Source organism: Artemia sp. Qi Xiang Cuo, chromosome 7, assembly GCF_049724085.1.
Source record: "Artemia sp. Qi Xiang Cuo chromosome 7, ASM4972408v1, whole genome shotgun sequence".
In the NCBI taxonomy this organism is placed as follows: Eukaryota; Metazoa; Arthropoda; class Branchiopoda; order Anostraca; family Artemiidae; genus Artemia; species Artemia sp. Qi Xiang Cuo.
Window position 1 is genome coordinate 69,390,814 of NC_142800.1, and position 26,873 is coordinate 69,417,686.

The 26,873-nt window shown below is 36.0% G+C and overlaps 1 protein-coding gene across 1 annotated transcript in view; it reads left to right on the plus strand.

Annotated features, from left to right (window-relative positions):
* amon (prohormone processing protease amontillado) overlaps positions 1-26,873 on the plus strand; it is a 336,087-nt gene that overhangs the window by 203,146 nt on the left and 106,068 nt on the right. Inside the window, exon 6 of the mRNA XM_089092529.1 lies at positions 20,587-20,675. Coding sequence (XP_088948655.1) covers positions 20,587-20,675 — 89 coding nt within the window. The remainder of the gene's footprint in view (positions 1-20,586; positions 20,676-26,873) is intronic.

The following is a 26,873-nucleotide window of genomic DNA, read 5'->3' on the forward strand; positions in this document are numbered from 1 at the left end:
GGGTAAGTAGTATTTAATCTGATTTTTTTTTGGGGGAGGGAGCGGTTACGCTTTAAAGTATATATTGATGAGGTAGTAGTCGTTTTTGAGCTGTTGTGATACTTTAACCCAATCACTTTTGACTCTTAAAAAGGCTACTAGAACTTTCAGTTTCTCATTCAATGAACCATCTTCTAAGTTTCTACGATCATCTCATCTATAAAAGTGGTCAGAAGAAAAAAAAAACATCGAGACCCTGCTGTTCTTCACAAAGATCCCCCAACTGGAGACACTTGATAAAAAAAATAAATTAAGAATAAATAATATGTGAAAGGAAAGGGATACTAAACTTAAGAGTCTTCTTAATTGGAACAGGCTATCAGTTTCTTATGCAACAGTTTTTTCTGTAAGATATATTCTTGCCTTCTATTACTTTAAGTTTGTATTCCTGAAAAGAATAAATCAATTTCTTTCTAAGAGACTCATCATGCGTTAAGCTCCTAAGATAAATTAGTCAGGATTGAAGGCAGTAGGCAGCTTCAATTAACACTCCTAGGGAACTTAATAAAGGAAGAGAAGATTTCTTTCTGATGAAAGAAGTTGTAGCTTTTCTTATTGCTTAAAGAAGTCTGATAATTTCTTATCTTTTTTTAAATTAATTAAAAAAAAAAACTTTCCGAAACTAAGTTTTTCAAAGAAAACTAAAGGCCATTTTAAACTTAAGATTAGCAGATACAAATACCTGTTAAAATTCAAACTCAAAATAACCAGAAATTACTATTAAAGAATAAATGAACCCCAAAACGAACAAAAATAAATTAAACAATCATAGCAAAAAACATACAACAAGTAATAATACAAATGAATAAATAGATCTTAAAGCGAGTAATGCTTATATTAAATATGAAAATCAAGCTTAAAACGAAAAAAAATATTGTGCTATTGAAGTATAAATGGAACTTAAAACGAAGAGAAATTAAATAAACAATCAATGCAAACAAACATACAATAGATACTAATGTAAATGATAAATAAATCTTAAAACGAGTGAAACTTAAATTGAATATGCAAATCGAGCTTGAAACGAACAAAAATCACAACAAAAAAGAGTTTGGGTATCGCCTCCTCCTCTCACTGTAAAAGTCTAAAACCTACTGCCTCATTGGCGCTTTATTGAATACCAATTTTATTGCAAATATTTTCTTTTGTGTTTAATATTGAAAATAAACATTAAAATTATAGTAAAATTTTGAGCTGATGAGCTTTCAGCAATTAATATCGTTATACATCAAATATTCAGTTTAATTAATTAGTTCTTTCTAAAGTTGTTCAAGACGAAAATAGCTTTACTACAAACAAGAGTTTGGATACTGCCCCCTTCCTTAACTGCAAATAAAAACCAAAAGCTTACTGTGTCATTGGCGCTTCACTGAAAATGAATTATGTTACAAAGATTTTCTTGTCCAGTTCTTACAGCATTGAAAATAAAAATAAAGTTACAGTGAAATAATAACTTGAACTGATGGATCTTTAAACAATTAATATCACTGTATATCAAATATTCAATTTGTTATTGTTTACACCTTCCAAGACTGTTCAAGACACATATAGTTTTCAGGAAAGTGCCAATAACGCAGTAGGTTTTAGACTTTTACAGTGAGAGAAGGAGGCGATACCCAAACTCATATTCGTAGTAATTTTGTTCGTTTCAAGCTTGATTTGCATATCCAATTTAAGTTTCACTCGTTTTAAGTTTTATTTATTCATTTACATTAATATCTATTGTATGTTTGTTTGCATTGATTGTTTATTTAATTTTTGTTCGTTTTAAGTTTCATTTATACTTCCATAGCAAAATATTTTTTTCGTTTAATCTTCATTTTCGTATTCAATCTAAGCATTACTCGCTTTGAGATCTATTTATTCATTTATATTATTACTTGTTGTATGTTTTTTGCTATGATTGTTTATTTAATTTTTGTTCGTTTCTGGCTTCATTTATTCTTTAGTAGTAATTACTGGTCGGTTTGAGTTTGAATTATTACAGGTTTTTATTTCTGCCGATCTCAAGTTTAAAACGGCCTTTACTTTTCTTTAAAAAACTTATTGTTCGGAAAGTTATTTTTAATTAATTTTTGCTCGTTTTTGATTGCAAAATGTTTCAAATTTTTAAAGATTTCTTATTTCAAAATCAAACTTAAAAAAAATAAAATGTTCATCAAAGTATCAAAACTGGTATCAAAGTATCAGTATTTAAGTGAAAAAATGGGTTTATGTCAACCTCGGAGTTTTTATTATCTGATGTTTGAACTATTTTCAACAAAATGGCTATCTCCAAATTTTTATCCGATGGGTTTGGGGAAAATAGGGCGGGGGGGGACTAATTGACCTGCAGTCTCTTTTGAATCTTTAAAAGTAAACTAGAACTTTATATTTTCAATCAAATGAGTCCTTTCTGAATTTTATACGAGCATCCCTTGTGTAAGAACCATAAATACCCCCAGTATATTACTTACAACGCCTGTCCCTGGGCCCTGGGGGGTTGCGTCGAACCCGGAGTTTTAATATCTGATGTTTGAACTATCTTTAACAAAATGGTCACCTGAATTTTTATCGGACGGCTTTATCTACCCGATAAACCCAAAATCGTGGAGGGTGGGAGCGGCTAGTTGCCCTCCGATCATTTTTTTACTCTGACAAAATGAACTATAACTTTTAATTTCCATTCAAATGAGCCCTCTCTGATGTTTATACGAGCATCCCTTTCATAAGAACAATATACGGCCCAGGACATTGCTTACAATGCGTGCCCCCCCGGTGCTGGGGGGTTGTATCTACACCGGAGTTTTTGTTATCTGACCTTTGAACTATTTAAAAAAAAAATGGCCATCTCGAAATTTGTATCGGATGGGTTTGGGAAAAAGCGTTTGGGGGGCTAGGGGCCCTCCGATCTCTTTTGACTCTCAAAAGTTGAACTAGAACTTTCGATTTCCAATCAAATGAGCCTTCTCTGAAGTTTATACGAGTATCCCTTCCACAACAGCTGTATATGCCCTCCAGGCATAACTTACAACGCTTAACCAGGGCCCTGATAGATTGTGTAGACCCCGGAGTTTCCGTTATATGATCTTTGAACCGGTTTGAAAAAAAAATGGCTCTCTCGAAGTTCTTATCGGATTGGTTCGAGGAAAATAGGACGTGGAGAGGGGGAGCTAGTTGCCCTCCGATCTCTTTTGACTCTTAAAAAGTTAGCAAGAACTTTCAATTTCCAATCTTATGAGCCCTCTCCAAAGTTTATACGAGAATCCCTTCCATAAGAACTATATATGCCCCCAGAGCACTACTTACATCGCCTGCCTCCAGTCTCTGAGGGGCTGTGAGGACCCCAAAGTTTTCGTTATGTGGTCTTCGAACTATTTTGTAAGAAAATGGCTATCTCAAAGTTCTTATCGGATGGGTTTAAGGAAAAAAGGGCGTGGAGGGGGGGGGCTAGGTGCCCTCCAATCTCTTTTGACTCTTAAAAAGTGAACTAGAACTTTCAATTTCCAACGAAATGAGCCCTCTTTGAAGTTTATACGAGCATCCCTTCCATAAGAACCATATATACCCCTTTGTTTCTTAGAAAATGAGGAAAGAAAATTGTAAGGAACGAAAATTTAAGGAAAGAAAATAACCTTAGAAAGCACTGCTTTGCCGTGAAGCACAAAGAATTTTCTGATGACCATTAAGAACAATGAATTTCACAACAGAATAGAATTATTAGAACTAGGATTTCAGAGCTGCATTTCCGTTTCTTAAGTGACCAGAAGTAAATGTCAGTATGCCACAAAGCTTTAGAATTTTTTTAATTTAGCACTACGAAGTGTCTTGTTTCCTTGGAGTTTTTTTTTCATACTTTTTTTTTATGATTATAAAAGCTTCAATTAGCCTGGTTTTACAAGATGATTAGTCAAGTAAACATGTTAAATCATAACCAAATTTGTTGGAACTACAAGATCTACCAAATTTGGCTATTAACAGGAACCAAATCAACACGCTAAATCACCAAATTTGGAAATGGACGAAAATAAATAACAATTTGACGAAAAATTTAATAAATGGTCAAAAACGTAGAGGTAACACTCCCCTCCCCACCCCCAGGATACTACTACTCCCATCACCACCCATTAGTATGCAGTAGGAATTCATTGTCCCTAAAGACTCTCAGTTCAAGCTTCACAGAGCTGTTACTGTGGGAATGGATTTTCACTAGAGTAAAGGAAAGCCCTTGTAGGATTATATGCTGAATTTGCGGAATATCATCACATATAGCAATTTATTTGGCAGATAGAAGTTGGCCAAGAAAATAAGAAACCAGTAAGACTGGAAACTCTAAAGTCTATGAGACAAAAATATCAAGGAATCTATCTAGCAACATCTAGACTAAACAATACCGTCCTTTGTATAACTCTTAATAATAACTAGCTGTGTAGCTATATTCCACCTACTATATCTTAAAAAATATCAATTATCAAAGCTTAGCTAAAGATTATTTGAAACATTGCGCACTACCACCCAATTACCCACAATTGTATTTGTCAATAATATGTCTGCTCGCAATTTGGAAAATAGGACCCTGATGAGATAGCTAAGAAATAAACATGCCATTCAATTCAGTCTGTTCTCTTGATTTGGTCTTGATACAAAAACCAGGGTTGCCACCACAACCAAATTAAAATCACCAGTTTTTCACCAACCAAGAAAATCACCAGAAATCACTAAATTCTCACCAAGAAAATCACCAGAAATCACCAGTATTTCACAAAAATCACCAAAAAATTACCAGAAATCGGTGGTCAATAATGATAAGCTTTAGACCTAAAAAACGTACTGGGCACCCTGAGCTAAGACATTATATTTTTCGAAGGCCGTCAACTGCTCAAGAAGAAAGAGAATTTATACCTAAAACTTGAATTCCAGGCAAAGACTGAAATTGTTACCTAAAATCCTGTTACTGGATATGAAGAGCCTTTTTATTTATTTATTTAACTACTATTATACTTTTCTTTGTCTTCAATTTTTAAAATCTTTTCTTTTTCTTTTTTCTAGGTTTCCATGGAAAAGAATAACCCCAATAATCCTCTTTTGTCCTCAAATCGAATTTCCTTTGCTTATGAGAGTTTTTAATCTTCCTGCCATAGTTGGTATCCTTAATGGTAAACTTTAGCTCTGAAAAAGACGACTCAAATGGTGTCAATTTCCTATATATTTATTTTACTTCTGGAAAATCGTCGTGGGTCAAGTCTGAGCTGAAATATCAGACAAGCGGTGATAAATCTTATTTCCTAGTTCCTTAGACGAGAGCCCCCTGGTTTCTTGAAACTGTTAAGTCCCTTGAAAAATGCCTAGGCTTCTGAATCTATGTTCATGTGGGACTATGCTTTCTTTACCTTAGATCTTTTTTTCGTTTCTCAGCCTCAATCCGTTTTTATCACATATCTATGTATTTATAACTTAAAATTTATGAAAATGGGGAAGCCGATTGCCTAGCTAAAAGGATACACAGAAGCCCAAAATAACACCACTCTTTAGAAATAACGAATAAAAACAAGACATAAAATATGAAATTCACTGATTATTTCACCTCAGTAAGACAGCAAAACCAATCCTGCATAGAATGTCAACCAATTTTGTAAAAAAAAATCACCAAATTAAATGAAAATCACCAGATTAGAAAAGGCAATCACCAGAAATCACCAGATTAAAAGAAAATCACCAGAAAAATCACCAGATCTGGTGATAAATCACCAGCGGTGGCAACCCTGACTAAAACTACAGCAGTGAAAATAACACAAAGATGAGTTTCAGATACCGTCTGAAAGCAGTTTTTGCTGCTTTTGCTCGCTAGAGAGCACTTTTCGGGAAACCTGAAGTTCAGATCCAAATTTAATAGACTTCCGTTTTTTGTTTTAAAACCCCGTTTTATTTCCGGTATCAGCGTTTATAAGGCTATCTTTTGGTATATGTTGCATAATAACCCCATTCCGTCGTACCCCCATCTTGAAATAAGCGAGATAGCGAAGCGTGGCACCCGGATTATATCTCAAAATTTATATTAGATGCATTTATGGACAATACAACGTGTGTTTGGGGGGGGGGGTTAGCTGCCTTCCGATCACTTTACTACTTCTACTACCAATGACTCATCGCAGCACCAAGCCGCCTGAGGCCAACACAGCTACGCACGCTCCTCCTCCACCCCAATCTATTCAATGCTTTCCCTTTTTACACCCGCCCACGAAGTTCCCATTTCCTTTAAATCTTTCTTTATGACATCCTCCCACTCAAGACGGGGACGATCTGCTTTCCGTTTAGCCCTAGATGGTTGGCCGAAAAGAACAATCTTCAGCAATCTGTCATCCTTCATCCGCACAACATGCCCTAACCACCTCAACCTTTCTTTCATTATAGACCTAGAAAGCGGTATTGAACCACATTTTTTGTATAGCCTATTGTTTGAAATATGGTCAGTCAGCCGGGTACCCAGAACACTCCTAAAGCAATTTCTCTGGAAAAAATCTAGCAAATCTTCATCCGCTTTTCGGACCGTCCATGTTTCAGAGCCATATTTGACCAATGTCATCACTGTAGCTTCTAAGATTCTAATCATGGTTTGCAGACTTATCTTCCTACTCTTCCAAACTTCTTTTAACTGTGAAAAAACACCCTGAGCCTTGGCTATTCTACTTTTAACATCTTCACTGCTCCCATCATCTTTACTAATAATACAACCAAGGTAATTAAAGCTGCCCACCTGATCATACTTTTCATTACCCAACGTCACCTTTTCATCTTCACTTATTCCTAGTCTTAGTGACTTAGTCTTCTTAACATTAATTTTCAAACCAATACTAGCACCCTGAACTCGCAAAACCTCTAAAACTTCATTCATTTTGCTCACACTTTCATCTAGGATGCTTAAATCATCAGCATAATCCAAGTCCAGGAGACTTCTTCCTCCCCATTTGATTCCGTGGTCTCCCATTGCCTTTCCTGTGCTCCTTAAAACAAAGTCCATCAAAATAATCCATATAAAGGGGGATAGAACACAACCCTCTTAACTCCTGATTTAATACAAAACCAGATGCTAACCTCAGGTCATTACCTTAACCGCAGCAGTGTTATTCTCGGATATAACATTAATTACTTTATTGTATTTATCTGGTACACAATACAAGGATAAAACCTTTGATAAATCTTCTCTATCAACAGAATTGAACGCTTACTCATAATCTATAAGACTAAGGACCAAAGGTGTTTGAAAACTTAGGCACTTCTCAATTATTAACCTAAAAGTGAAAATTTGGTCAACACATCCTCTACCTTTTCTAAAACCGCACTGCTCTTCTCTTAAAACTTTGTCTATGGCATCTCTCAGTCTAAAAAGCATCATATTACTAAGCAATTTGCTACCTACAGAGACCAGACTAATGCCTCGATAATTACCACACTCACTTTTATCACCTTTCTTATAAAGTGGCTTAATTAAGGTTTTCCTTATATCGTTATGTACTTCCCCTTTTTCAAAAATCATATTCATAATCTTCAATAATTTATTTCTAACCTCAGAGCCACCATATTTAAGAAACTCATTTACTACCCTATCAGCACCTGGAGCCTTATTATTCTTTAATCCTTTTAGTACTGTTGCTAATTCCTCCTCACAAAACAAATCTTCCTTCACATCCTAGGTATCACAAACTTTTTCATTTTCCTCTATATTTTTTCCTGCAACTCTATCTCGGTTAAGCAAGTTCTCAAAATGTTCGGCCCATCTCGCTTTAGCTTTTTCCTTATCGCTAATTGCAACCCCATTCCTATCTTTAACTGGGACAAGTCCGGATTGACTGCTACCTCTCAATTTGTTAACGTGCCAGTGCAATACTTTACTATTATGCCGTCTAGCTGCATCTTCTAAATCCTCGGCAATTTTATCCATAGCCTCCATTTCACACCTCCTTAGTTCATATTTCAATGCTTTCTCTACTTTCTTTACATTTCTTTTGTTTTCATGCGATCTATCACTCAGATAATTCTTGTACAAGCCCTTTCTCCTTTCTATTAAACATAAAGCTTTTTCACTAATATTCTTAGCTGCAGTCCTAGCTTTCTTCCCTAACACACCTTCAGCAACTTCACAAATTATTTTTCCAAAATTATTCCAACCATCTTCCACATTATCAAATTTTAAACTCTCAAGTTTAGTATTCAACTGTTCCTGGAAAGTTTCTCTCAAATTCTCATCCTGCAGTCTACTAACATCATAGCTCCCCGGAAGGTAGTTTCCCTTCCGAAATTTCAGCTTTAAATTAACCCTTGATACTACTAGATGGTGATCTTTGCTTTTAACATCACTAACAGCATTCCTATATACCCTAGTATCTTGTATTGATCCTGCCAGTTTTCGGTTTACTATAACATAATCAATGACGTTGGCTGTCTTACCATCACGTGAATACCATGTTAACTTATGAGCCCTTTTATGACCAAATACCGTATTGGTTATAACTAGATTGCTATACCTACAAAATTGCAAAAGTCTGTAGCCATTACTGTTTTCTTTTCCTACACCAAATTTACTTAAGCTGGGATACCATCTATCCTTATTTCTACCAACCTGGGCGTTAAAATCTGGGCGATCACTTTGACTCTTAAAAAGGGTACTAGAGCTTCTGATTACCAATCTAATGAGCCCCTCCGCAGTTTATTTGACCACGCTTTCTATAAAACCTTATTTGCCCCCAGGGTATAACTTACAACCCATGCCCTGAGGGCTGGAAAGGATTTATCATCCTCAAAAACATAATCTCTGGACCTTTCAACTGCGTTGAACAAAATGGCTATATCAAAATTTTGATCTGAAGCTTTTTTATATATATATATATATATATATATATATATATATATATATATATATATATATATATATATATATATATATATATATATATATATATATATATATATATATATATATATATATATATATATATATATATATATATATATATATATATATATATATATATATATATATATATATATATATATATATATATATATATATATATATATACAATCATATATATATAATCATAGGCAGCGCGCTAGCGCTGCCTAAGTAAAGAACGATGTAGGCACACTGTGTTTGTTTTTGTTTTTTTTTCTCCATTACTGGGCACTTCGTATCGAAGGAGTTGTCGTAGAAAGTTTGAAAAGGGCTCATTCAATTGCAAATTGGGGTGGTTAGTGACCTTTTTAATAGTCGAAAGTGATCGGAGGGCAACTAGCCCCCCCCCACGCCCAGCAATCCCCAAAACACATCCCATCAAAATTTTGAGATAGCCATTTTGTTCAGCGTAGTTGATTTCAAGATAGAAAATATATTTTTGATGACGACACTCCCCCACCACCGTCAGGGCAATGGTTTTAAGTTATTCCCCGGGGGCATATAAGGTTTTTATAGAAGGCGTTGACGTAGAAACTTCGAAACAGGCTCATTCGATTGGAAATTCAAAGGGCTAGTGCCCTTTTTAATAGTCAAAAGTTATTGGCGGGCAACTAGAAGTCCCCCGCGCCCATCATTCCCCCAAACACATACAATAAAAATTTTTAGATAGCCATTTTGTTCATCGTTGATGATTTCCAGATAGAAAATATGTTTTTGAGGAGGATACGCCCCCAGAGCCGTTAGGGCAAGGGTTTTAAGTTATGCCCTGGGGGCATACAAGGTTTTTACAGAAGGCGTTGTCGTAGAAAATTTAAAACAGGATCATTCGATTGGAAATTCAAAGGGATAGTACCCTTGTTAATAGTCAAAAGTGATTGGAGGGCAACTTGCCTCCCACGCCCATCATTCCCCCAAATACATCCAATCAAAATTTTGAGATAGCCATTTTGTTCAGCGTAGTTGATTTCCTGATAGGAAATATATTTTTGAGGAAGAAACTCCCCCACAACCCTCAGGGCAAGGGTTTTAAGTTATGCCCAGGAGGCATATAATGTTTTTATAGAAGACGTTGTCGTAGAAACTTCGATAAAAGCTCATTTGATTGGAAATTCAAAGGGCTAGTTCCATTCTTAATAGTCGAAAGTGATTTGAGGGCAACTACCCCCCCCCCCCCACGCCCAGCATTCCCCGAAACACATCCAATCAAAATTTTGAGATAGCCATTTTGTTCAGCGTAGTTGATTTCCAGATAGAAAATATGTTCTTGAGGAGGACACTCCCCTACAACCCTCAGGGCAAGGGTTTTAAATTATGCCCTGGGGGCGTATAAGATTTTTATAGAAGGCGTTATCGTAGAAACTTCAAAACAGGCTCATTCGATCGGAAATTCAAAGGCCTAGTACCCTTTTTTATAGTCGAAAGTGATTGGAGGGCAACTAGTCCCCCCCCCAAGCCCATCATTCCCCCAAATATATCCAATCAAAATCTTGAAATAGCCTTTTTGTTCAGCGTATTTGATTTACAAATAGGAAATATGTTTTTGAGGAGGACACTCCGCTACAATCCTCAGGGCAAGGGTTTTAAGTTATGCCCTGGGGGCATATAAGGTTTTATTGAAGGGGTTGTCGTAGAAACTACAAAACAGGCTCATTCGATTGGAAATTTAAAGGGCTAGTTCCATTCTTCATAGTCGAAAGTGATTGGAGGGGAACTAGCCCCTCCCCAACGCCCATCATTCCCCCAAACACATCCAATCAAAATTTTGAGATTGTCATTTTGTTCAGCGTAGTTGATTTCCATATAGAAAATATGTTTTTGAGGAGGAAACTCCCCCACAACCCTCAGGGCAAGGGTTGTAAATTATGTCCTGGGGTTTATAATGTTTTTATTGAAGGTGTTTTCATAAAACCCTCAGAAGGGGCTTATTTGATTAGAAATTCAAAGGGCTAGGGCCCTTTTTAATAGTTGAAAGTGATTGGAGGGCAACTAGCCCCTCACCCACGTCCATCTTTTATCCAAAGACATCCAATCAAAATTTTGAGATAGCTATTTCGTTCAGCTCAGTTGATTTCCAAATAGAAAATATGTTTTTGAGGAGGACAATCCCCCACAACCCTCAGGGCAAGGGTTTTAAGTTATGCCCTGGGGCCATAAAATGTTTTTAAAGAAGGCATTGTCGTAGAAACTTCAAAACAGGCTCGTTCGATTGGAAACTCAAAGGGATAGTACCCTTTTTAATAGTCGAAAGTGATTGGAGGGCAACAACCCCCTCTCCCACGCTCAACATTCCCCCAAATACAGCCAATCAAAATTTTGAGATAGCCATTTTGTTCAGCTTAGTTGATTTTCAGATAGAAAATATATTTTGAGGAAAACACTCACCCACAACCCTCAGGGCAAGGGTTTTAAGTTACGCCCTGAGGGTATATAAAGTTTTTATAGAAGGAGTTGTCGTAGAAACTTCAAAGTGGCTCATTCGATTGGAAATTCAAAGGGCTAGTGCCCTTTTTAATAGTCAAAAGTTATTGGCGGGCAACTAGCATTCCCCCACCCCTATCATTCTCCCACAAGCATCCAATAAAAATTTTTAGATAATTATTTCGTTCAGCGTAGTTGATTTCCATATAGATATAATGTTTCTGAGGAGGACACACCTCCAAAAACCTCGGGAAAAAGGGTTTAAGTAATGCCCAGGGGGCATATAAGGTTTTTATAGAAGGCGTTGTTATAGAAACTTCAAAACAGGCTCATTCGATTGGAAACTCAAAGGGATAGTACCCTTTTTAGTAGTCTAAAGTGATTGGACGGCAACTAGCCCCCCCCCCCTCCCACGCCCATCATTTCCCCAAATACATCCAATCAAAATGTTTAGATAGCCATTTTGTTCAGCGTAGTTGATTTTCAGATAGGAAATATATTTTTGAGGAAGACACTCCCCCACAACCCTCAGGGCAAGGCTTTTAAGTTATGCCCAGGGGGCATATAATGTTTTTATAGAAGATTTTGTCATGCAAAATTCAAAATAAGCTCATTTAATTGGAAATTCAACGGCCTAGTTTCATTCTTTATAGTCGAAAGTGATTTGAGGGCAACTAGCCCCCCCCCCCACGCCCATCATTCCCCCAAACATATCCGATCAAAATTTTGAGATAGCTATTATGTTCAGCGTAGTTGATTTCCAGATAGAAAATATGTTTTTGAGGGGGACACTCCCCGAGAACTCTCAGGGCAAGGGTTTTAAGTTATGCCATGGGGGCATATTAGGTTTTTTATAGAAGGCAATGTCGTAGAAACTTCAAAACAGGCTCATTCGATCGGAAATTCAAAGGGCTAGTACCCTTTTTAATAGGCGAAAGTGATTGGAGGGCAACTAGTCCCCCCCAAGCCCATCATTCCCCCAAATACATCCAATCAAAATTTTGAGATATCAATTTTGTTCAGCGTAGTTGATTTCCAAATAGAAAATATGTTTTTGAGGGGGACCCTCTCCCATAACCCTCACGGCAAGGGTTTTAAGTTATGCCCTGGGGGCATATAAGGTTTTTATAGAAGGCGTTGTCGTAGAAACTTCAAAACTGGCTCATTTGATTGGAAATTCAAAGGGCTAGTTCCATTCTTAATAGTCGAAAGTGATTGGAGAGGAACTAGCCCCTCCCCAACGCCCATCAATCTCTAAAACACATCCAATTATAATTTTGAGATGGCCATTTTGTTCAACGTAGTTGATTTCCATTGAAAATACGTTTTTGAGGAGGACACTCCCCAAAAACCCTTAGGGCAAGGATTTTAAGTTATATCCTTGGATATATAAGATTTTTATAGAAGCCGTTGTCATAGAAACTTCAAAAGGGGCTCATTTGATTAGAAATTCAAAGGGCAAGTGCCTTTTTAATAGTCGAAAGTGATTGGAGGGCAACTAGCCCCCCACCCACATCCAACATTCACCCAAACACATCCAATCAACACTTTGAGATAGCCATTTTGTTCAGCGTGGTTGATTTTTAGATAGAAAATATATTTTTGAGGAGGACACTCCCCCACAACCCTCAGGGCAAGGGTTTTAAGTTATGCCCAGGGCGCATAAAATGTTTTTTATAGAAGGCGTTGTCGTACAAACTTCAAAAAAAGCTCATTCGATTGGATATTCAACGGGCTAGTGCCCTTTTTAATAGTCAAAAGTGATTGAAGGGCAACTTTCCCCCCATGCCCATCATTCCCCCAGACACATCCAATAAAAATTTTGAGATAGCCATTTTGTTCAGCGTAGTTGATTAACAAATAGAAAATATGTTTTTAAGGAGGATACTCCGCCACAGCCCTCAGGACAAGGGTTTCAAGTTATGCCCTGGGGGTATATAAGGTTTTATAGAAGACGTTGTCGTAGAAACTTCAGAAAAGGACTCATTTGATTTGAAATTAAAAGGGCTATTGCCCTTTTAACAGTCGAAAGTGATTAGTAATATTTTGTGTTGTTGTTGTTGTTTAGACCAGGGCACTTCGTATCGAAGGAGTTGTCGTGGGAACTTCGAAAGGGGTTCATTCGATTGAAAATAGAAAGGGCTGATGCCCTTTTTAATAGTCGAAAGTGATTGGAGGGCAACTAATCCCCCTTCCACTCCCACCCTCCCATTTGCCCATTATGTTTAAAAACTAAATGTTGCCTCAAGATTAAATCAAAATGCACTGTGATAATGCTAATTCCAAATAAGGCATCTCAGCAGTATCCCAAGAACGAAAGAGGGTATTATGTTAAAACTTTCGAGGCTACTTCTGCTCTTAAAATTTAACCAAATCAAAATAGTGTAAGCGTATCAAAGCTATCAAAGAAAGTAAACGGATTTTTTTGCGAATGGTATCAAGTTTTCCATTTCAGGTCAACTAGAGGAGGTATGAAACTAAGTTAAACAATACTATTTGTGTCCAGATTTTTAAAATGGTGTATGTTGTTAAAAATTACTGAAAATTTTTCTCCAGCATACAAATAGCAGGCCAAACTATAAAGTCTTAAAAAACGAAAAGATTTAAAGTGTTATTTTCTTTTTCCCTGAAAAGCCTATGTCAAATAAGACGAACAGAAATTAATTAAAAAGACTGTTTCCACAAAATAAGTTTTTCAAAGAAAAGTAAAGAACTCCATTAAACAATAAATGAGCAAAAACAAAATCAAATAATATACCAAGCTTGAAGATTCCACAAATCATGATCGATAAATAAATTAAACCAAAAACAAACACAAATAGAAATAAATAACTGAGTCAAACTCAAAACGGGCTGAAATTAAAACAAGCTGGGCGCAAAACCCCTATGCCGTCCAAAGGCCAGAACAAAATTTGTACTTTACGAAAAAAAATTAAAATGTTTTTAATTTTATAACTTTAATAAATCAGATAATTTTAACATTTTGATTACTAAATATCAGTATATGTATATTAAACTGACAATGCACATTCATTTGTATTAACAAGAGCTACTTTAAAACAAGACGGGAAGAAACCCTCTTTTAATGCAGAATTAATTAGGGACAAAAGAGGCTTCTGGACATAAAGGGGGACAATAATAGGGACATAAATAGGGACAAAAGTGACATAATAAATTTAACCACTCTTAACGATATTACATCACTACCAGAGACATTACTTTTCATTTTGTAGATAACCTGCTTCATCTCACTTAATGATACAGGTGCTAAAATACATTGAAACCTCAGATTCAGAATTACCACGGTAGTCAAAAATGCTTGGATCATCTAACATTGGACAGATTCCTTCAGCAACACGCTTTCCTACCGCTGAGAAGTAATTTCCGAATACCTCCAAGACATATTCAGCACTTCTGTGCATTTCACCTTTTTGGTTAACTATTTCAAGTGGGATCGTTTTCGTTGGCTGCTCAAGTACTTCTTTAATCCTGCGCAATGTTTTTTCCGGACACCCCGATACTTCCTCGAACTTCCTCGAGTAAAATTCTCTTTTTGCTTTTCTTTATAATCGATTCAGAGTATTGCGATAATTATTATATATTCTATCATTTATATAGCATTTGTGATCGATATTTTTTTTACTAATTAAAAAACTTTTTCCACAAAATAAGTTTTTCAAAGAAAAGTAAAGAACTCCATTAAACAAAAAATGAGCAAAAATAAAATCAAATAATCTACCAAGCGTGAAACTACCATAAATCAGCATCGATAAATAAATTAAACCCAAAACGAACAGAAATTACAATAATTAGCCAAGTCAAACTCAAAACGAGCAGAAATTAACATAAGTTGGGCTTACAACCACTATGCCTTCCCAATGCCAGAACATAATTTGCCCTTTACTGAAAAAAATACAAATGAATGAGTATTGTCAGTTTAATATACATTTACTGATATTTAGTAATCAAAATCTTAACATTATTTGATTTATTAAAGTTATAAAAGTATAAACATTTATATTTTTTTCAGTAATGTGCAAATTATATTCTGGCCTTGGAAAGGCATAGGGGTTTTGAGCCCAACTTATGTTAATTTCTGCTTTTCGGTCTAAACAACAACAACAACAATAATAATACATTATATCCACATCGATCTTTACTATAAAAATGTCAAGCCTTCCAATTACTTTCGACTATTAAAAAGGGCACTAGGCCTTTCGAATTCCAGTCGAATGAGCCTTTTTCGAGTTTCTACGACAACACTTCCTATAAACACCTTATATGTCCCCAGGGCATAAATTACAACTCTTACCCTAAGGGCTATGAGGGTGGTTGTAATCCTCTAAGACCTAGTTTCCCGAACTTTCAAGTACGTTACACAAAATGGCTATCTCAAAATTTTGATTGGATGTGTCTAGGAAAAGGGTGGGCTTGAGAGGGGCGTTAGTCTTTCTCCAATCAATTTCAACTATTAAAAAAGGCACTCGCCCTTTCAATTTCCAATCAAATGAGCCCTTTTGAAGTTTCTACGACAATGCTTTCAGTAAAAACCTTATATGCCCCCAGGGCATAACTTAAAACCCTTGCCCTGAGAGTTGCGGGGGAGTGTCCTTCTCAAAAAAATATTTTCAACCTGTAAATAAGCAACGTTTAACAAAATTGCTACCTCAAAATTTTGATTGGATATCTTCGGGTGAATGAGGGGCGTGGGGGGGGGCTAGTTGCCCTCCAATCACTTTTGACGATTAAAAAGGGTACTAGCCCTTTGAGTTTCGAATCGAATGAGCCTGTTTTGAAGTTTCTACGACAACGCTTTCTATAAGACCTTATAAGACCCCAGAGCATAACTTAAAACCCTTTCCCCGAGGGCTGTGGCGGATTGTCCTCCTCAAAAAACTAATTTCAATCTGGAAATCAACTACGCTGTACAATATTGCTATCTCAAAATTTTTATTAGATAGGTTTAGGGGAATGATGGGCCTGGGGGGCTAGGTGCCCTCCAGTCACTTTCGACTATTAAAAAGGGCACTAGATCTTTGAATTTCCAATCGAATGAGCGTGTTTTAAAGTTTCTACGACAACGCCTTCTATAAAAACCTTTATGCCCCCAGGGCAAAACTTAAAACCCTTGCCATGAGGGTTGTGGGGAGCGTCCTCCTAAAAAGTATATTTTCTATCTGGAAATCAACTACGCTGAACAAAATGGATATCACAAAATTTTGATTGGATGTTTTTGGGGGAATGATGGTCGTGGGGGGGGGGGTAGTTGCCCTCCAATCACTTTCGACTATTAAAAAGGGCTCTAGCCACTCCAATTTCCAATCGAATGAGCCCTCGAAGTTTCTACGACAACTCCTTCGATACAAAGTGCCCGGGTGGCGAAAAAACCAATTGTGCCCACATCGTTCTTTACTTAGGCAGCGATAGCACGCTGCCTATGATAAAGTTTGTCTGCAATGCGCATCAATTTTAGAAGGCCTCCAGTAATCCACGGTTTCTTTGGGGTTGTCCTACGCTATCCTTTTTTCCTTTGACAATGCTTTTCTAATTCACTTCGGATAATCTGGTAAAACAAATTAAATCTTTCTTCATTATTAGATGCAATTGATAAAATATTATCCCAATTCATTTGAGATAAAACACTCTTATAATACAATAAATTTGTTTTATTTACGTTATGCCAAGAAAATTCATACTTTAACTTACTAAAATTTCCTAGAGGAATAGTACATCTAGTAAACACGCCAAAATGATCGAAAGTGCCACTAACAACAACACGGGACGAATCGGGATTAAGATTGGAGAATATATTTTCAATATATTTCGCGGATGTATCCGTTACCCTCAAAGGTATGTTGATTGACGGCAGTAATCCAAATGAGACGAAAATATTCAATAGTCGGCTGCTCTTTTTATTTATTTCAATCAGGTCAACGTCTACATCACCCACAAGAAAACACGGGAGATTCACAGGCATCTTATCAAGCTGCTCCTCCGAAAGATCAAAGAATTCATTATCTGAGGAAGTCGGTGGGCGGTAGAGAACTATTAAGTAGCAAGAATAATTACCTAAACAAAGATGGAGCGCGAGTGGCTCAAACACCGTCTCCCTATAAATAGCTAAATCGCTCCGAATGGTCACTTCAATATCCAATCTAATATATACGGCAAGGCCCACATGTTGACGTAATTGCCTATTTTTTTGTGTAAAAATTATATCCCTCTAGACCAAGCAACTCTGAAGTATGAACATTAAGCCATGTCTCAGCTAAAGCTATCACCTGAAAAATGGAAATATTAGCTAAATCTTCAAAAAAGCTATAACTTGAATTTAGCCCTTGGCAATTCAAATGAAAAATATTGAAAAAATTGCCAGGTTTACGGAATATAGGACCAATCTCCACGGTAAAACATAATTCGTATCTTCGAGCTGCAAGCGAATACCGCAACCAAGGTCCGAATTTCCACTCGAAACATCATAATATCTACACGCAAAATCTATTTTATTACTCTCTAATTCCTTTAATTTCTGAAGTGATGAAGGAGATTGAAATATATTATCCATAACTAAGAGTTACAAGCCGTATCTTACGGTGACTCAATCTTTGACACAGATAAACACTGAGGTTAAATACACATATCAATCGTCTAACTACTTCATGAAATAAGAAAAAGAAACTCAAATTTAACTTCGCAAATATTAACAGAACAATACTTTTCTTATGGTTTAGTCGCTTAGCCCACACGACCTTTCTAACTATGCACCTTCCGCATCCCTTTCGTTTCCTAAAGGTGCGCAAATATTTCCAACAAATTAAAACATTCTTCAATTACAAATATATCATTTGGAACAAGATTCATCTATAAAAACAAAAAATTATTTTTTCATTAATAATACACGGGACAAGGGCGGATAGAACATAGGGAGGAAAATGCCAATTGCAATAATAATTAATTAAATTTCACTTTAAAATCACAAAACATAATCGAAAAATTTGCATAGAAGAAAAACATGAAAAATAAAAATATAATGACACCGGAAACTTAGTCATATTTTATTTAATAAAAATCAAATTGGGCGTCAAATTGACAAATAAAAACCCACAATGGGATACAAAAAAAATTAATAACTTACTCATGTTAATAAATATGTATTAAACATAGAGTAAAAGGTGATTAGCCATACCCTATTAAAAAACGGTACCTTGCTATTTGTCTTGGCAAATGACCAGTGAACATCTTAAAAAGATAGATTTGTATGGAGCCCGTTGAAATTAAATCAGGTGAGATATGAGTCTATTAGGAAATAAACAGATTACGAAACTAAACATTGCAATAAATGATGAGTCTATTGGATACAATGAAAGTACTGAAAAAAAAAAATTAGAAACATTGACATGATACGAGAAAAAAATTCTTGGCTAAGGATTAGGCCTACGTACTTTGCAATTGACTAAATATGAACTCACTCAATACAACAAAATAATAATTTGTTTTGCTACTTTAGTACAGTGTACAAAACAAGAGAGGATGTTATGAAAAAAAGCGAATAAGGACACTAACAAAAAAGAAAACAACTATATACTTCACTTCACTCCATTAATAATCAACAAACAGAGGGAGAAGGAAAAGTCCCGCATTATATTAAATCTTCACTCCATTGATTCATTCTGAGAGTCAAATCGACCTCCACTAACACCAGCCAAGTTATGTTTAAAATGGGGCACAATCTTATTAGCAGCACTAGATTGCAGATAATAATTTTGTGGTGGGGTGAGTACAAGGATAGGGTCAGTCTATAGGTATTTTGCATGCGTGCCGTTTGGACAGTTGAAATGCAGAATTCGGGAAAACTATTAGAGACCCAAGCTTCAAAACCAAGTTCACGTAATTTTGCCTTTTTTGCAAGGGGATTCTTCTGCATTTTTCGTACTTCGGGGGGAGCGTCATCATTAATATAGACATGGGACAATGACGAGAGTGTTTTGCCTTTTAGCTTCTTTGCGTTCTTCAATAAATTAACTTTCGTCTCAGGAAATTTTAGGAAATGCTTTATAAAACGAAAATAAATTTCGTTTTAGGAAAGGATGGGGGGGGGGGGCATTCGCTCTCTGGCCACTTTTGACTATTAAAAAGAGTGCTAGCCCTCTCAATTTCCATTTGAACGGGCCCTTTTTGAAGTTTCTACAACAACGCTATCTATAAAAACATTTATATGCCCCCAGGGCATAACCTACAACCTTTGCCCAGAGGACTGTGGAGGGGGGAGAGGTTTTCATCCTTTAAGACATAATTTCCGGACCATTCAACTACGATGAACGAAATGGCTATCTCAAAATTTCGATTGGATGTGTTTGGGAAATGGTGGGTGTGGGAGGGGGGTTAGTTGCCCTCTAATCACTTGTGACTATTAAAAGGGCACAAATAAATAATACATTGTGCCAACATCCTTCTTTACTTAGGCAGCACTATTGCGCTCCCTATGATAATGAAATTAACCAACAAGCAATGCTCCAAAATGAAAAGAAAACCTTTAGATATTGAACAAAATCTTATTTTTGAAAGCAATTTTACTAGCCCATGCTCAAATATGCTAAAATATTCTTGATGCTCAAACACCTATATAAACAAATACACATAAAGATACACACAAAAATGCATTAACACTGACACGTACGCTAAGTTACATACCTAAGTTCAGCATATGAGTTTTTTCCAACGTATGATTAGTGCAACTTCGTCGCAATGTAAATGTAAGCCTGTAAATTGCGGAACCTGGTTAATATCAATTCTATGAAGCTTGGAACACATATGAAATACGATCGGTGTCACGACACTTTCCTTTTACTGCATGTTTGACTTATCGTATAATCGGAGAGGCACATTTTCTAAACTTTATTTTTGCATTCAGTTGAAAATGTTCATTTTCTCGTGACTAATCATCATTCATCATGATCATAATTTTAACATGCTTCCTTTCTGCTTCTAACAATATTTCTAACAGAACCATTTCAAATATGTAGGACTCTCGGGTATTTTTTGCCGACAATCTCGGTATATCTATGGCCTAACCTTTATAGGCATGAGGAACATTTTTGGTTAAGTTTCAAAAGGTTTATGGTAAGTAATTCCTTTCAAAATACGAGGTTATAATTAGTAAATTTGAGAACGTGTTATCTTAGCCTTTTCTTTTTTTATAGCCATGGAACCAGATGTGCAGGAGAAATTGCCGGAGCAAGGGACAACGGGGTTTGTGGTGTTGGTGTGGCTTACGACTCTAAAGTTGCGGGTAAGTCGAAGCAGAATCATCTTAGAGCTTCAAATGTATTTAAAAGTAGAATGTTAAGCTATATGTGTAATCTTGCAATTTGATAGGAGGATTCTGTGTTGTTCACTGTTATCCCTGTGATTTTCAAACAGTTCGTGGTAACGAACTGTACGTCAGGAGCAACCCGGCTCAATACTAATCGAAACTCTAAAAAACGGAATTTTGATACCATGCCATACAGACAATTTTTATTTGATGTCATACAGACACAGAAAATTATAGACCAATCTCAATCTTATCAGTTTTCTCGAAAGTCTTTGAAACGCCAATGAAAAACCAGCTTTACCAATATTTAGAGGCCAAAGGCTTTTTAACAGCCGCCAATTCGGGTTTAGGGTTGGCCATTCAACCGAAGGCACCCTTACTTCATTAAGTTTATTCGTAAACAGAATCCTAGATTCGGGTGCTTTACCTGCAGCTGTGCTTCTAGATATTAAGAAAGCGTTTGACAGCATGCACCACGAAATACTACTAGGAAAACTGGATCATATTGGAGTTCGTGGCCAAGTTCTAGATTGGTTTAAGTCTTACTTGGAAAATCGTCGAACTTACATATGAACTGACCATACAAATGATGTCGTAGTTAACTGCGGGGTGCCACAGGGCTCTAAATTGGGACTGGTATTGTTTCTTGTTCACGTAAATGACCTTCAGCAAGTACTGACTCCTGCAAGTCGTAGCCTTTATTGCTGCAAACTATGTTATCCACAAACGACGCCGGGGTCTATAGTAGAAGCCGATGACGAACTAACGGCATTTGCGGATGATTCACTTATGGCAAGCTCAGAATGGAACATCAAGTCTCTCAAAACGAAGCTACAAGACATTTTTGAAGAAACTTACCTGTGGATGGACGCAAATCTTCTAGTCATCAAAATTGACAAATCGAGTGTTTTATTTTTTTCACGTATAGATTCGCTGGCTCCTGATGTGATTGGTATTGAAACCTCTCGTGGACTTATCAAGAGACCAGAAAAAGGACACCTTCGATACCTAGGGGTTCTAATCGACGAAAACCTCTCGGTCAGACACCACATAGCAAGTGTCGAGACGAAGCTTTCAAGGAATCTTAGAGTCTTGAGAAAACTCAGTCACCATTTCCCTAAAAAAATACTGATCCTGATTTACAATGCAGTTATCAAGCCTCACATTCAATATTGTTCTATAGTTTGGCAATCTAATTTCAAGACACATTTACAGATACTTAACTCACTTCACAAGAAAGCACTTCAGATTTTAGGCCCAGCACCGAACAAACTATCATTGGCATCACTTTAGAGACTATCTTGCACCGTTTTTTGTTTTAAATATTTTTCAGGAACACTCCCATCACAATTTAAAGGCTTATTCATACTAGCATCACAAATCCATTGTTTAAATACACGATCTTCATCAGACATTTATATACCCCCGACACCGACAGCTAGGTCGGAATTTTCTCTTAGAATTGCGTGTGCTAGAGAGTGGAATGCACTTCCGCAAGAGCTGAAGTCATATAGATCTCACGGCTCCTTTAAAAAGAATGTAAAAAAAATATCTAAAAGATTAAAAATTTATTTACTAGATTTATTTTATTATTATTATGTTTAGAATTTTTTGATATTATTATTGTTTATTATATTTTAGTTTGATACTTCAAGGGGTGTGAGCGGAGGAGAATTCATGTTAAATTTATTGTTATTTGATAGCGGTTCGGGGTGGAAATTGGAGAGAACAGGAGGCCAAGCTGTATTTAGAATGTGCAATTATTACGGACCCAAACGTGCATCAATGCACAAGGAATTGAATTAAGTGTATTTCTATATATATATATATATATATATATATATATATATATATATATATATATATATATATATATATATATATATTTTAATTGAAACCCATATTGAACTTGAACTTGAATAGATATATCCAAAGAATGGGTTTATTACGCTGATTTCAAATATATAAATTTCATTAAGTTTAGTCTTGGCCATTGAAGGTTACGAGCCTGAGAAATGTTGCCTGATTTTCAAAAAAAAGGGGAAACAGCCGCCAAAGATAATATAATCTTAATGAAAAAGATGCCATCACATTCAGCGTATCAGAAAATCATACTGTCAGGTTTCAAGCTTCTATCGGCAAAAATGTGAAATTTTGTATTTTTTTGCCAGAAGAAAGATGGATGCGTGTTGTTTTTATCCAGGGGTGATTCTATTCACCCAGTGGCCCTAGAATTGCGTGAGAGGGCTCATTTGAACGGAAATTAGGAGTTCCAGTGCTCTTTTTAGTGACCAAAAAGATTGAAGGGCAACTATTCCCCCTCCCCCGACCCTTGTTTTTCCCAAAATTGGCCGATCAAAATTTGAGATAGTCATTTTGTCCACCATAATTGAAAGGCCCAATAACTAAGTCTTTGGATGCAACATAACACCCCCCCCCCACAGACCCAGGGGAAATATCCTTAAGTTATAATCTTTCCCCATTGTTTACACATAGTACTTGTTATTGAGAAGTATGTATACATTTTCGTTGGGGGGGGGGGCAAATTACTTTCTGGGAATCCACAAGGTTTTCCACAATGAATTTTCAATAGGGAGGGAAAATTACATGTGGTGAACTTGTCAGAGGAAATTAAACATTGTGGGAATTTGCCAGATTTCCTAAATAAATTGTGTTTATAGCCTACGTCCTGCTTTCTCTTTTCCGTCTCAATTTTACGCGTGGAGTTGTTAAGGATAATTGTCAGGTGTAAATTTTAATCGGGAGTGAATAGTCTAGAGAATATTTCCGTGTGGAGGGGAATTTCTACATGGACGTGGGGCCCGATTTCCTGGCACTATTTAAAGAACGGTCAGAAATTAAATAAAAAAAACAAGTTTTTCAACTAAAAGTAAGGAGGGAACATTAAAACTTGAAACGAACAGAAATTATTACGCATGTGAAGGACATTGCCCCCTCTTCACCACCTCGCTCTTTACGCTAAAGTTTGAATATGTCCTAATTCTTTAATAACGACTCCTGAAACACAAGGTCGTTTAATTAGAATAATAAGAAGATTTTTAAAAAGTACTAAAAACTTCAACGTGAAGAGTGAGGTGTTGAGTAGGGATAAATCCCCCTCATATCCGTAATAATTTCTGTTCGTTTTAAGTTTTATTGTTACTCCTTACTTTCAGTTGAAAAAACTTGTTTTTATTAAAAGTAAAGAACGATGTGGGTGCAATGTATTTTTTTTCTTGGTCTTAGACCAGGGCACTTCGTATTGATGGAGTTGTCGTAGAAACCTCGAAAAGGGTTCATTCTATTGGAAATTGGAGTGGCTTGTGCCCTTTTTAATAGTCTAAAGTGATTGGAAGGCAACTAACACCCCTTCCACGCCTACGATTTCCACAAACGCATGCAATCAAAATTTTGAGACAGCCATTTTGTTCAAAGTAGTTCAAAGGTCCGGAAATTATATTTAAGAGAATGACACTCCCCCCACAGCCCTCAGGGTAAGGGCTGTAAGTTATGCCCTGCGGGCATATAAGGTCTTTATCGAAAGCTTCGTCGTAGAAACTTGAAAAAGAAAATGTTCATTCGATTGTAAATTCAAAGTGCTAGTGCCCTTTTTAATAGTCGATAGTGATTGGAGGGCAACTAATCCCCCTCTCAGGCCCATTTTTCTCTAAACACATCCAATCAAAATTTTCAGATAGCCATTTTGTTCAACGTTGTTAAAAGTTTGACAAATAAGGTCTTTCAGTATGATAACCCCCTCATAGCCCTCGGGGCAAGGGTTGTAATTTTTGCCCTGGGGCATATAAGGTTTTTATAGATAGTGATGTTGTAAAAACTTCAAAAAGAGCTCATTCGATTGGAAATTAGAAGGGCTTGTGCCCTTTTTAATAGTCGTCATTGGAGGTGATTGGAGGATAACTAATACCCCTCTCACACCCACTATTTCCCCAAACACATCCAATTAAAATTTTGAGATAGCCATTTGTTAGTCGTAGTTAAAAAGTCTAGAAATTATGTCTTTGAGGATGACACTCCCCCCACAGCCTACAGGGCTAAGGTTGTAAGTTATGCCCTGGGGGAATATAAGTTTTTTATATAGAAAGCGTTGTCGTAGAAACTTCAAAAATGAATTATTCGATTGGAAATTGAAACGGCTAGTGCCCTTTTTAATAATCGAAAATGATTGGATGGCAAGTAACCCCCTCTCACCTCCATCATTTCCCCAAATACATCAAATCAAAATTTTGAGATAGCCATTTTCTTCAACGTAGTTGAAAGGTCTGGAAATTAGGTGTTCAAGGATGACACCCCCCCCCCAGAACTCAGGGAAAGGGTTGTAAGTTATGCCGTGGGGGCATATATGGTTTTTATTGAAAGTGTTGTCGTAGAAACTTCAAAAGGGCTCATTCGAATGGGAATTGAAAGGGCTAGTGCCTTTTATAATAGTTGAAAGTGATTGGAAAGCAACTAACGCTCCTCTCATACCCACCATTTCCCCGAACACATCCAATCAAAATTTATGAGATTTATGCCATTTTGTTTAGCGGAATGGAAAGTTCTGGAAATTAGGTCTTTGAGGATGACAACCCCCTCACAGCCCTCAGGGCAAGGGTTGTAATTTATGCCCTGGGGGCATATAAGGTTTTTATACAAAGCGTTGTTGTAGAAACTCAAAAAGGTTAATTCGAGAGGACATTGAAAGTGCTAGTGCCCTTTTTAATAGTCGAAAGTGATTGGAAGGCTTGACATTTTTATAGTAAAAGATCGATGTTGGTACAATGTATTATTATTTTTTTTTTTTTTTTTTTTTAGACCAGGGCAATTTGTATAGAAGGAGTTGTCTTAAGAACTTCAAAAAGGGCTCATTCGAGTGAAAATAGAAAGGCCCACCCTCCCATTTACCAATTATGTTTAAAAAATAAATGTTGCCTTAAGATTAAATCAAAATGCACTGTGTTAATGCTAATTCCCAATAAGGCATCTCAGCAGTATCCCAAGAACGACTGAGGGTATTATGTTCAAACTTTCGGGGCTACTTATGCTCTTAAAATTTAACAAAATCAAAATAGCTTAAGTGTATCCAAGCTATCATAGAAAGTAAACAGATTTTTTTGTGAATGGTATCAAGTTTTCTATTTCAGGTCAACTAGGGGAGGTATGAAACTAAATTAAACACTACTTTTTGTGTCCAGATTTTTAAAAGGGTGTTTGCTGTTAAAAATTGTTTAAAATTATTCCACAGCATACAAATAGCAGGCCAAAACAAATGAATGTGCATTGTCAGTTTAATATACATTTACTGATATTTAGTAATCAAAATGTTAATATTATTTGATTTATTAAAGTTATAAAAGTAAAAACATTTATATTTTTTTCAGTAAAGTACAAATTATGTTCTGGTCTTGGGAGGGCATAGGGGTTTTGAGCCCTACTTATGTTAATTTCTGCTCGTTTTGAGTTTGACTCGGTTATTTATTGTAATTTCTGTTCGTTTTAAGTTTCATTTATTTATCAATGCTGATTTGCGGTAGTTTCATGCTTAGTAGATAATTTGATTTTATTTTTGCTCATTTTTGGTTTAATGGAGTTCTTTACTTTTCTTTTAAAAACTTATTTTGTGGAAAAAGTTTTTTTGATTAATCTAAAGAAGAGTCAGGTATAAAGATCATGAAAAATAAAATTTCACGGTAGCATGTGATTTGAAGAGAAATCAGTTTCACAACCCATTCGTCTGTTTTCTTGTTTAGTTATCAAGGGAAATGTTGTTAAGTGTCGATGTCGAGGTTGTCATGGTCAAGATTGGAAAAATAATAAACAAAGCATTCCAGTAGAACTTTCCAAAGAAATGTCATAGCGTGATAACAATTTTGGCTAAACTATTTAAGTGAATTTTAGTAGGAATAAAAAGCATATTATTCAATAAATCTTTAAGAAGTTTCTTTTAAATGTAATGAAAATTATTTATTTTGGGAGCACTGAAGATAAATTAAAACTTCGAAGGTAGGATGGTGAAAAAGAAGAATAAAAATGAATAATAAATAAAAGATATACAAATTGGCTTCAAATTGGTTGTCCCGAATGATATTACCTCAGCAGAACATTTATAAAATATAATTGTGTATGCTTAATGTATCTCATAAGCTTAAAAAAGCTTAGAAAAAGCTGACAGTATTG